General features: G+C 45.0%; 1 protein-coding gene across 1 annotated transcript in view; it reads right to left on the reverse strand.

Moving 5' to 3' along the window:
• Positions 1-11,674, reverse strand: part of LOC124594715 (gustatory receptor for sugar taste 64e-like) — a 159,036-nt gene extending 147,362 nt beyond the window's left edge. The window contains exons 1-2 of the mRNA XM_047133083.1: positions 11,562-11,674; positions 10,371-10,537 (exon numbers count right to left, since the gene is read on the reverse strand). Coding sequence (XP_046989039.1) covers positions 10,371-10,537; positions 11,562-11,674 — 280 coding nt within the window. The remainder of the gene's footprint in view (positions 1-10,370; positions 10,538-11,561) is intronic.
• Positions 11,675-12,598: the final 924 nt, after the last annotated feature.

Here is a 12,598-nt window from a genome sequence, read left to right on the forward strand (position 1 = left end):
ATGTTATCTATCCCTTCTGCCTTATTTGACCGTAAGTCCTCCAAAGCTCTTTTAAATTCCGATTCTAATACTGGATCCCCTATCTCTTCTAAATCGAATCCTGTTTCTTCTTCTATCACATCAGACAAATCCTCACCCTCATAGAGGCTTTCAATGTATTCTTTCCACCTATCTGCTCTCTCCTCTGCATTTAACAGTGGAATTCCCGTTGCACTCTTAATGTTACCACCGTTGCTTTTAATGTCACCAAAGGTTGTTTTGACTTTCCTGTATGCTGAGTCTGTCCTTCCGACAATCCTATCTTTTTCAATGTCTTCACATTTTTCCTGCAGCCATTTCGTCTTAGCTTCCCTGCACTTCCTATTTATTTCATTCCTCAGCGACCTGTATTTCTGTATTCCTGATTTTCCCGGAACCTGTTTGTACTTCCTCCTTTCGTCAATCAACTGAAGTATTTCTTCTGTTACCCGTGGTTTCTTCGCAGCTACCTTCTTTGTACCTATGTTTTCCTTCCCAACTTCTGTGATGGCCCTTTTTAGAGATGTCCATTCTTCTTCAACTGTACTGCCTACTGCGCTATTCCTTATTGCTGTATCTACAGCGTTAGAGAACTTCAAACGTATCTCGTCATTCCTTAGAACTTCCGTATCCCACTTCTTTGCGTATTGATTCTTCCTGACTAATGTCTTGAACTTCAGCCTGCTCTTCACCACTACTATATTGTGATCTGAGTCTATATCTGCTCCTGGGTACGCCTTACAGTCCAGTATCTGATTTCTGAATCTCTGTTTGACCATCTAATTGAAATCTTCCCGTATCTCCCGGCCTTTTCCAAGTATACCTCCTCCTCTTGTGATTCTTGAACAGGGTATTCGCTATTACTAGCTGAAACTTGTTACAGAACTCAATTAGTCTTTCTCCTCTTTCATTCCTTGTCCGCCCATATTCTCCTGTAACCTTTTCTTCTACTCCTTCCCCTACAACTGCATTCCAGTCGTCCATGACTATTAGATTTTCGTTCCCCTTTACATACTGCATTACCCTTTCAATATCCTCATACACTTTCTCTATCTGTTCATCTTCAGCTTGCGACGTCGGCATGTATACCTGAACTATCGTTGTCGGTGTTGGTCTGCTGTCGATTCTGATCAGAACAACCCGGTCACTGAGCTGTTCACAGTAACACACCCTCTGCCCTACCTTCCTATTCATAACGAATCCTACACCTGTCATACCATTTTCTGCTGCTGTTGACGTTACCCGATACTCATCTGACCAGAAATCCTTGTCTTCCTTCCACTTCACTTCACTGACCCCTACTATATCTAGATTGAGCCTTTGCATTTCCCTTTCCAGATTTTCTAGTTTTCCTACCATGTTCAAGCTTCTGACATTCCACGCCCCGACTCGTAGAACGTTATCCTTTCGTTGATTATTCAATCTTTTTCTCATGGTAACCTCCCCCTTGGCAGTCCCCTCCCGGAGATCCGAATGGGGGACTATTCCGGAGTCTTTTGCCAATGGAGAGATCATCATGACACTTCTTCAATTACAGGCCACATGTCCTGTGGATACACGTTACGTGTCTTTAATGCAGTGGTTTCCATTGCCTTCTGCATCCTCATGTCGTTGATCATTGCTGATTCTTCCGCCTTTAGGGGCAATTTCCCACCCCTAGGACAAGAGAGTGCCCTGAACCTCTATCCGCTCCTCCGCCCTCTTTGACAAGGCCGTTGGCAGAATGAGGCTGACTTCTTATGCCGGAAGTCTTCGGCCGCCAATGCTGATTATTTATCAAAATTTAGACAGTGGCGGGGATCGAACCCAGGACCGAAGACGTTTTGATTATGAATCAAAGACGCTACCTCTAAACCACAGGTGTGAAGTCTTATGGGACTTAACTGCTGAGGTCATCAGTCCCTAAGCTTACACACTACTTAACCTAAATTATCCTAAGGACAAATACACACACCCATGCCCGAGGGAGGACTCGAACGTCCGCCGGGACCAGCCGCACTGTCCACGACTGCAGCGCCGGGACCGCTCGGCTAATCCCGCGCGGACAGTGTTTTTCAACCTTTTTGAATACACGACCCCCTTCCAAGTAAAAATATTCTGGCGATCCCCAGAAGCATAATAAAAGTATGTCAGCGATTTCAAAGGCAACGTATTTAATTTTCTTTCTATTGATACTATACTGATCGAGATGTGGTTATTGTCTTCGGGCTTCGCTCTGAGCGAGCATAAAATGGACGAGTTTCAGAATTAATGTTAAACAAGGAATTACGTAATTTTAATAAAAAATAAATACCATTTTCCATAGGCCTATGTTTTGTATTACAGAACCCCTAGTTTTGAGACATGTAGCAGGATGGTTATTTCATTCACTTTCATTCAGTTTCAAAAGAAGACAATTTTTCTTTTTAATTAATTACGAGAATATGTAGTTTATATTTGTACCAATGTGATCCTAGTTTTTGTAAGATATTTTTCAACTCTTTTATAAAGCAGTATCAAAAAAACAATTATTTACTTCAGGGCAACCACCACAATTAACAACGCGAAAGAAATGAGAAAGTAACCAGGTGACAAGCAACGACGATTTTCTCGGAATCCCGGTGAAGCCACAAAACTAGGAAAATAGAAACAACGTCAAATTGCAGTGGGTGAATTAAAGTATGAGTTGAGCTCAGGCATCCTAGATCCGCTCGGAAGAGCACTGTACTTCGTGCCTTGTGGTATGGTTTGAAGTTTGTTACTGAAATGCATTCTACTAACCGTGGTGCCAAATCTTGCACGTGAGCTGCGTGCGTGTTGTTGCAGCCTTTTTGTGTCACATTTGAACGTGAGCATCTTTTAAATGCGCCTTCATCAATTGTCCTCGTTCCGTATGATATTTTTATCACAGCAGATGATCGGCACGTAAACTAAGTTGTCAGTAATACACAAGACGCCGCCACTGCACCGCCGTTCCAGCCCGGAAGTTGATGTGGTCCTTTCTCTCTCCCTGCAAAACTCTCTGAGGTAAATATTGTCTGTACAAGACATAGTGACTGTCGCCGTCCTAGTTCGACTCCGCAGAAGTGAGAAGAGATCGATAGACATTGTGTTGCTTCTCACTGCTGCAAGTGTTTGCGTATTTGAGCTCTTCAGCAGGCTTAAATTAAATTCGTATTCATTGTTATAAATAAGTATCAGATCTGAACGCGAGCGAATTTAGAAGGTGCTTTCACAAAAACTTGTCACTTCCGTGTGATATTTATACCACAGTAGATGATCGTCTTGAAACATACGTTACCAGCCATGCTGCAACTGCTTTCTCCTGCGACCGGGACCCCCTAAACAAGGCTTTGAGAGCCGCCAGCAGTCGCGACCTCCAGGTTGAAAAACACTGTTCTAAGCTATTAGCGCCCGTGAATAGCTTTCGTTGACGAGTGAGTACGAGTACACTTGAAGACAGGCCGCCTGTACGCCTTCACTGGAACTACTTTAATTCTCCCTCGTGATCATTATGCGAGGAGTAAAATAGAGGAAATAATATGTTTCTTGATCCGAATTGGAACGTAGACACTCTGAATTTCGCGATTCAGGCTCTTCCCTGAAGTACAGTGTCTTTCTTGTAGCGTTTCCCGTTGGAGTTTCTTCAGAATTTCCGTGACGCTACCGAGCTGACTGCAAGCAAGGGAGAAAACGTGCAGCTGTTCTATAAATATCCCACCCATCCAACTTGTCTCGGGCCCCAAATCGACGAACAATGTTGGAGAAGAGTTTTGTGAGAGAGCGAAGGTGGTTCAAAAATGGTTCAAATGGCTCTGAGCACTATGGGACTTAATATCTGTGGTCATCAGTCCCCTAGAACTTAGAACTACTTAAACGTAACTAACCTAAGGGCATCACACACATCCATGCTCGAGGCAGAATTCTAACCTGCGACCGTAGCGGTCACGCGGATCCAGACTGAAGTGCCTAGAACCGCACGGCCACACCAGCCGGCCAGAAGGTGGTTCGATGAACCCTCTGCCATGCACTTAAATATGATATGCAGAGTATCCGTGTAGATGTAGATATAGACCTTCTTCGTGGGTGGTTCTCTTACATGAGATCAACCTGGCATATGCTTTTCCCTAGGCTATATTTATCTACCCCTTCCATACTAAAACGCTCCGCACAAACACTTTTAGATACTTTTCGACTGCGACTAATCGGCAGTTGTATGATCAAACAATATTGGATCTTACCTTCTGTTTACTCTCAATACACTACATTTCTTTCTGCTATCAGTCAACTCACTAACATGGATTACCTTTATGTCTTACTGTATTTTAAACTTGTAAACGAGAAAATTGGCAGAATGCGCCGTGAGACGTTTGAAATCATTTGTTACAGTAAATCGATTTCTGTCACTGCATGACCGTCTTCTGGTCAGATTCGGCATTTGATGAGTCCTCTGCTCCTTGTTGCTACATTGATTCACAAGACACATATACACCACTGGCCATTAAAATTGCTACACCACGAAGATGACGTGCTACAGACGCGAAATTTAACCGACAGGAAGAAGATGCTGTGATATGCAAACGATTAGCTTTTCAGAGCATTCACACAAGGCTGGCGCCGGTGGCGACACCTACAACATGCTGACATGAGGAAAGTTTCCAACCGATTTCTCATACAGAAACAGAAGTTCACCGGCGTCGCCTGGTGCAACGTTGTTTTGATGCCTCGTGTAAGGAGGAGAAATGCGTACCATCACGTTTCCGACTTTGATAAAGGTCGGATTTAAGCCTAATCGCGATTGCGGTTTATCGTATCGCGACATTGCTGCTCGCATTGGTCGAGATCTAATGAATGTTAGCAGAATATGGAATCGGTGGATTCAGGAGGGTAATACGGAACGCCGTGCTGTATCCCAACAGCCTCGTATCACTAGCAGTCGAGATGACAGGCATCTTAGCCGCATGGCTGTAACGGATCGTGCAGCCGCGTCTCGATCGCTGAGTCAGCAGATGGGGACGTTTGCAAGACAACAACCATCTGCACGAACAGTTCGACGACGTTTACAGCAGCATGGACTATCGGCTCGGAGACCATGGCTGCGGTTACCCCTGACGCTGCATCACAAGAAATGATTCAAATGGCTCTGAGCACTATGAGACTCAACTTCTAAGGTCATCAGTCCCCTAGAACTTAGAACTACTTAAACCTAACTAACCTAAGGACATCACACACATCCATCCCCGAGGCAGGATTCGAACCTGCGACCGTAGCGGTCGCACGGTTCCAGACTGTAGCGCCTAGAACCGCTCGGCCACCCCGGCCGGCGCTGCATCACAGACAGGAGCGCCTGCGATGGTGTACTCAACGGCGAACTGGGTGCACGAATGGCAAAACGTCATTTTCTCGGATGAATCCAGGTTCTGTTTACAACGTCATGATGATCGCATCCGTGTTTGGCGACATCGCGGTGAACGCACATTGGAAGCGTGTATTCGTCATCGTCATACTGGCATATCACCCGGCGTGATGGTATGGTGTGCCATTGGTTACACGTCTCGGTCATCTCTTGTTCGCACTGACGGCACTTTGAACAGCAGACCTTACATTTCAGATGTGTTACGACCCGTGACTCTATCCTTCATTCAATCCCTGCGAAACCCTACATTTCAGCAGGATAATGCACGACCGCATGTTGCAGGGCTTTCTGGATACAGAAAATGTTCGGCTGCTGGCCTGATCAGCACATTCTCCAGATCTATCACCAATTGAAAACGTCTGGTCAATGGTGGCCGAGCAACTGGCTCGTCACGATACGCCAGTCACTACTCTTGATGAACTGTGGTATCGTGTTGAAGCTGCTTGGGCAGCTGTACCTGTACACGCCATGGAAGCAGTGTTTGACTCAATGCCCAGGCGTATCAAGGCCGTTATTACGGCCAGAGGTGGTTGTTCTGGGTACTGATCTCTCAGGATCTATGCACCCAAATTGCGTGAAAATGTAATCACATGTCAGTTCTAGTGTAATATATTTGTCCAATGAATACCGGTTAATCATCTGTATTTCTTCTTGGTGTAGCAATTTTAGTGGTCAGTAGTGTCTTTTGCATCGCTTTTCATTTAATCGCCTGAAAATTCCCAAGGCCACAGCAGTGGATTCTGATCTGCAATCTGTTGCACTACATCTCCAATGGCTAGCCGTATTCAGCCAGACAGATTCGTAGCTCTGTGATTTGCCCATATTTTGTGTGTCAGCACGCCCTTGCAGTTCACCAAGGTGTCATTTTGGTTCACATCAATAATGATCAGCCACGAGTTGTGATTCCCCAGGCTCTCCAGCCTGACGTGGTTCGTCTGCTACTCCAGTCAATGGGGCACCGTTCACACCAAACAATTGGTGCGACGTCACTGCACTTGGCACGGTCTGGATGCACAAACTGAATAGCAGACTTGTCAGTACTAAGCCTGTGCTCAGCATCAGTCTGCCTCGCCTCAGCAGGTCTTCGCATGCTCCAAACAGCTACCACCTCGGCACGGTTAGCACTTCGATTTCGTGGGTCCTTGCTGGAATACACGTTGCCTCATCATCGTTGATGCTTTCAGGAATTTCCCTTCGTGGTTCCTATGCACTCTACTGAAACTCATTCCACAATCCAGGCCTTGTCGTCGATCTTCTCCCCTGAAGAATTGCCTGAAGTGAGTGTGAGTCACAACGGACCTCAGTTTCTTGCCGCCGAGTTCGAACAGTTTTACACCACCTTCAGCATCAACCAAATCACCAGTGTGCACCGCAACACCTGCAATGCAACAGAGAAACTGAACGTTTTACGCGAACATTAAGCAGCATATGGGCAAACTTGGTGCCTCCTGCACAGGGGATCAAGCACCGTTGCCCTTCTTGTCTTCCCACCACTCCAAAACAGGCGACAGACCTTCGCCAGCGGACGGCGCCACCGCACTTTGTTCAGTAGCACCACCCGTCGCAGCGGCCGGCGCCCACTCCGCCGAGACAGGCAAACCGTCAAACTAACGATTCGGTCGTTTACAGATCGTACGGCGGATAGAGGCGCTAGGAGCGGGGCCCCGTTGTACGACTTGCTCGACGTTCTATGTTTCTCCATCATGGACAGAGAGGATTGCTGAGACGCCACCAGAATGAAATCTGTTCTTGTGAACTGCGTGACCTTGTTGCAGGTTTTGTGCCTTCAGACTCCGTGCCTGCCAGGACGCAGCAGCCCTCGCTGCTCCCGGCTCGCAGTTGGAGCCACTTCTCTACGGAACGTCACGCAGGCGCTGCTTAGTCACGGATCCAACATAATCGTTGTTGCTGTTGTTTGACCTGGACTCTGTTTCTTGTTGCATTATTTGTACTGAGTCTTCCTTCTCCTAAAAGTTAAGTATATATCCTGTTTGCCCTGTTATTCGTTCACTAATCATTTCTGCTCCTATCCAGTTTTCCTACGACGATAGTTGTCGCAACACTTTGAAGCCCACCACTGTGTACGAAGTCGTACACAATGAAAGGGTTGTTATAAGTTCAACGAGAGACGTTAAGTTACCGATGCAGGAAATCAAATCTCTCTGAAAGCGCATGCAATCAAGGAGGAACGAACAAATAAGACAGATTTTAATGCACAACACCACTATCAAGAAGCAACAATGACGTTGTCATATAGAATAAATAACCTATTTAGTGATAAAGTCAGTAAATCTATTTAAAAAATTAGCTAATTAACCATATATTCCTGCAGACAACTACTATGCGAATTAGGTTTATATGTATACGATATAATAATAGCGCCGGCCGGTGTTGCCGTGCGGTTCTAGGCGCTTCGATCTGGAACCGCGTGACCGCTACGGTCGCAGGTTCGAATCCTGCCTCGGGCGTGGATGTGTGTGATGTCCTTAGGCTAGTTAGGTTTAAGTAGTTCTAAGTTCTAGGGGACTGATGACCACAGATGTTAAGTCCCATAGTGCTCAGAGCCATTTGAACCATTTTATAATAATAGCAATTTCATAGCATAGGTTTCGTTTCATGGAACTGAGGATATTGAAATGAAAACACTACAATTGTACCAAATTTGGTGATAAGTGTAGGTAATTTTGTGATATGAATTCTAATTTTAGTGATACATTAACATAAGTTACAAATAAGGTGAAAAGAGTGTATCTTTGAACATTGTTATTACACAGTCAAAGGGGACATACTGAATCAAAAAGTTACCAAAAATTGCATATTTATACTAAAAATTACCTTTATAAAAATAATTTCAGTTCCAATACCGAGTAAATTGTTCAAGTTCAAAGTTAACATTAATTAAATAAAAAGAACTGAGTGCCATTAATTCAACAGCACATACTGAAAGAGTACTTATTCCTATCTAAACAATACCACCTCACTCATCGATAAAACTGCAGAGATCACACATGTAAATATGTCCCATTGCAGATTCGTTCTGGCCGAGTTCAGGGTAGAGAGTGAGGCAGAATGAGAATTGCACCTATTTCTATCCATTTTCTCTCTTTCGCCTGTTGAGTGTTGGCCCTCCACATGTGCCAAAGTCCAGTCGTCAATAACCGGAATATTTTTTTAATTTTTTTACCTCTTCCCAAAAGGTCCAGGTGAATCCGAAACAGTGCTTCCTTTTCCTTTGCTAGTTCACGGACTCCTCAATGCCAGAGCTCTTGGTTCATATCCACTTAGATTCTAGCCTTTGGGTCAATGGTCCTTGCTCTTGTGATCTTCCTTCGTACATTTCCCACTGGTGTTCTTAGGATACTGTCAACTGGAGATAATGAGGTTGCTGGAGTTTGTGACATGTCAATAGCATCTGCCTGCTAACTCCCATTTGATGATCTGTCTGCATCAGGAACTGCTAGGCCTACCTGCGGATCGGGATTCTCACAAGGGAACCTCCCCATCGCACCCCCCTCAGATTTAGTTATAAGTTGGCACAGTGGATAGGCCTTGAAAAACTGAACACAGATCAATTGAGAAAACAGGAAGAAGTTGTGTGGAACTGTGAAAAAATAAGCAAAATATACAAACTGAGTAGTTCAAGGGAAGATAGGCAACATTAAGGGGGATAGGAACGCAGGAGCGCCGTGGTCTCGTGGTTACGTGAGCAGTTGCGGAACGAGAGGTCCTAGGTTCAAATCTTCCATCGAGTGAAAAGTTTAATTTTTTATTTTCAGTTGATGTGACAAACTCTTATGTTTTCATCACTTTTTTGGGAGTGATTATCACATCCACAAGAAAACCTAAATCGGGCAAGGTAGAAGAATCTTTTTACCCATTCGCTAAGTGTACAAGTTAGGTGGGTCGACAACATATTCCTGTCACGTGACGCACATGCCGTCACCAGTGTCGTATAGAATATATCAGATGTGTTTTCCTGTGGAGGAATCGGTTGACCTATGACCTTGCGACAAATGTTTTCTGTTCCCATTGGAGAGGCACGTCCTTTCGTCTACTAATCGCACGGTTTTGCGATGCAGTCGCAAAACACAGACACTAAACTTATTACAGTGAACAGAGACGTCAATCAACGAACGGACAGATAATAACCATGCAAAAATGAAGAAAGTAAAATTTTCATTCGAGGGAAGACTTGAACCAAGGACCTCTCGTTCTCCAGCTGCTCACACTACCACGGGACCACGGCGCTCCTAATTTCACATAGTCCATTATGTTGCTTATGTGGCCCATTGACTACTCAGTTTGTATATTTTGCTTATTTTTTCACAGTTCCACACAACTTCTTCCTGTTTTCTCAATTGATCTGTGTTCAGTTTATCAAGGCCTATCCACTGTGCCAACTTATACTAAATCTGAGGGGGGTGCGATGGGGAGGTTCCCTTGTCAGTGGGGTTGGGTGGAACAAGCTTCTCTTTCAAAAGGCATCTAGAAGATGGTGGGAGTTTCTTTTATTTGGTTTCTCTGCTGAGTTTTTGCCACATAATCTTGCAGGTCATCTCTCCAAGCACTCTTTAAGTGCCACATAAATGGCGACGTCCAGAGATTGGAGTACGTCTGTAGTGTGAGAAGAGAATGTAAGTAAATAGATTCATTTTGATTAGCAGGCTCAAGCAATTGTGGAGAAATATGTGCTCCATGTGAATCCATCAGCAAAAGCACATTTCTTATTCTGTTACATACAAGAAAAAACTGAAATCATTCTGAAACCAGTTCTTTAGTACCCTACCCCTTTTCAGATAGAAGAACCTGTGTGTTCGGTAGACAGTCCCTCACGTAATCTTCATTCCACTGAGAACTGAAAATTATGAATGAGGGTATCCAGCTGCCGTTAGCACAAATACAGCCCACCAAATTCATAGTTTCTCCCCATTCTGCGTAGGTACATCTGCATACGTACTACCTAGTTTCTTAGTGACATCTGAAACCTTGTCAAAATAATCGTCTATCACAGTAGAATTAGACGTGGAAGTCCGGTACACGGACAAATTTTCCAGCACTCTTAAAGCCGCACCATATCGACGTTTGTAACTGACCCACCATTTCTTCCTTGCAGTTTTCTTTTCACTATAAACAAAAAAAAAATCTCATCACAAGTTGCAGCTGCCAGTTCATATGCAACCAACCATACTTGTTTGGCAGTAAATCCAAATCCAATCTCATGCACTGTAATTACGTACTTCAATAATTTGTTCTAATTCTGGCTCTAAAACGAATGGGCTACATAATTTCTTCAGGCCGATAGGCCTATTGGCATATTGATTTTCTGTCACGAACCTTTTAAAGAACTCTTTTGCAGGCTTGTAATTGCAAATATGATTTTGTTGAAGCATTCTTGTTGCCTCTACTATTGCTCTAGACCTGTAGACACGATAGATTTTATTTCCTTCCGTTGATAAAGTACTTAGGCAATTACTGTTTATAGTTTCCATCTTAAAAAGCAAATCAGTCATACCTACGTTGGTGATAGGCTGTATGAAAACATTTTTACTAAAAAAGCTTAGTTCTATGAATAAACCAACATATAAAAGCATTAGAAACTATAGATAACAATTTAAATGTAAATTAATGATTTTCTGAGTTTATGTCTGTACGATCGCTTCATAAACACGTTTGAGACATCTTATTTTTCTCGAAAATGCTAAGCTGATACAAAGAGTAACTACAAAGTAAGCAAAAAAATATACTTCCCATAAGTTTCTGTTAGATTTTGAGAATGGAATACACTTGACTGATTCTCTTTATATAAACATATTCTTAAGAAACTAAAAAAGTATAAATTTACTAACAAAAAAGTGAAATTACTGCTGCAGTACCGCGGCTATCATTTCACATTTGCTACAATAGATTGCATTGCGGCAGCAGTCACAGCCGCAGCCGCTGCAGCTCCAGCTCCAGCAGTTCTGGCAGTTCCAGCAGCAGCAGCAGCAGCATCGTCAGCTCCCTCTGTTTTCCTGTAGCGCCGGTACCCGTCCAGCAGCAGCAGCTGTCGCCGTCCTCGCAGCCCGACGCCTGTTGCTGGTAGAGCCCTTCCAGCATCCGCTCCTCTACCTTGCTAGCCGCCCTCGTCGCTGGCTGGGGCAGTCTTCACCGTTCGTCGCCGCCTCCACCAGCTCGCAGCCGAAGCCCGTCCTCCGCCGACGCAGCAGCAGGACGCAGCCCAGAAGCAGTCTTCCTCCGTGGGCTCCTCTTGGACACTGTCATCGTCTGGGTCTTCGTGTTAGTCTTAGTCTTCGTGTCTTTCGTCGTTTCAGTCTCTTCTACCATGATCAACCCCACCACCTCTGTGGTCTACACTTCTCCCTCTGCTTCAGCTACCACCATTACGTGGTGTGCACAGGCTAAACCTCCCGTGTCCATCCCTACCCTACTCCGTTCACTCATTCCTCCAGCCCTACAGCCATATCGACTCCCTCTACACAGACTGATCCCTTCTCTCCCTTCCTCCTTCCCCTGCCATTCCTGCGTCCGTAACCCCAGCACAGACCACAGTACATGCTGTAGCTTCTCCGACAGTGACACCGTCGCTACCACAACCACCAGCTACAGCAACGAGGCCTTCCACCTTCCATCACCTGCCTGCAACTCCTGACCTCTAAACCGCCTCCCACACTGCTCCCAAGAAACGCCCCAACATCACCCCCGCCCAATCCACCAGCTCCAAGAAAACTCTCCCCCCCCCCCCCCCCACCCTCACCACCGCCTGAACATCTAATGGATCTCACCCCTCCAGCTTCTTCTAGCACTTCTTCTGTTGTGGACTGGCAAGACAGTCAATCCACAATGACGGGTAGCCGAAAGGCACGCTTTTAAGCTCACGCAGGCTGGCGTGAGGTCTGGAACAGGACAAGGTAATTAATATAGCCAATAACGTACGTAGCTGCTGGAATACTTAACTGTAATCCACAATTGGTGAACATCGGTCTGACGGTACATGCATCACAAGATAAATAGCAGTTGATAATGGCGCCTTGCTAGGTCGTAGCAAATGACGTAGCTGAAGGCTATGCTAACTATCGTCTCGGCAAATGAGCGCGTAATTTGTCAGTGACCCATCGCTAGCAAAGTCGGCTGTACAACTGGGGCGAGTGCTAGCAAGTCTCCCTAGACCTGCCGTGTGGCGGCGCT

The sequence above is a fragment of the Schistocerca americana genome, chromosome 2, assembly GCF_021461395.2.
Source record: "Schistocerca americana isolate TAMUIC-IGC-003095 chromosome 2, iqSchAmer2.1, whole genome shotgun sequence".
Taxonomy (NCBI): Eukaryota; Metazoa; Arthropoda; class Insecta; order Orthoptera; family Acrididae; genus Schistocerca; species Schistocerca americana.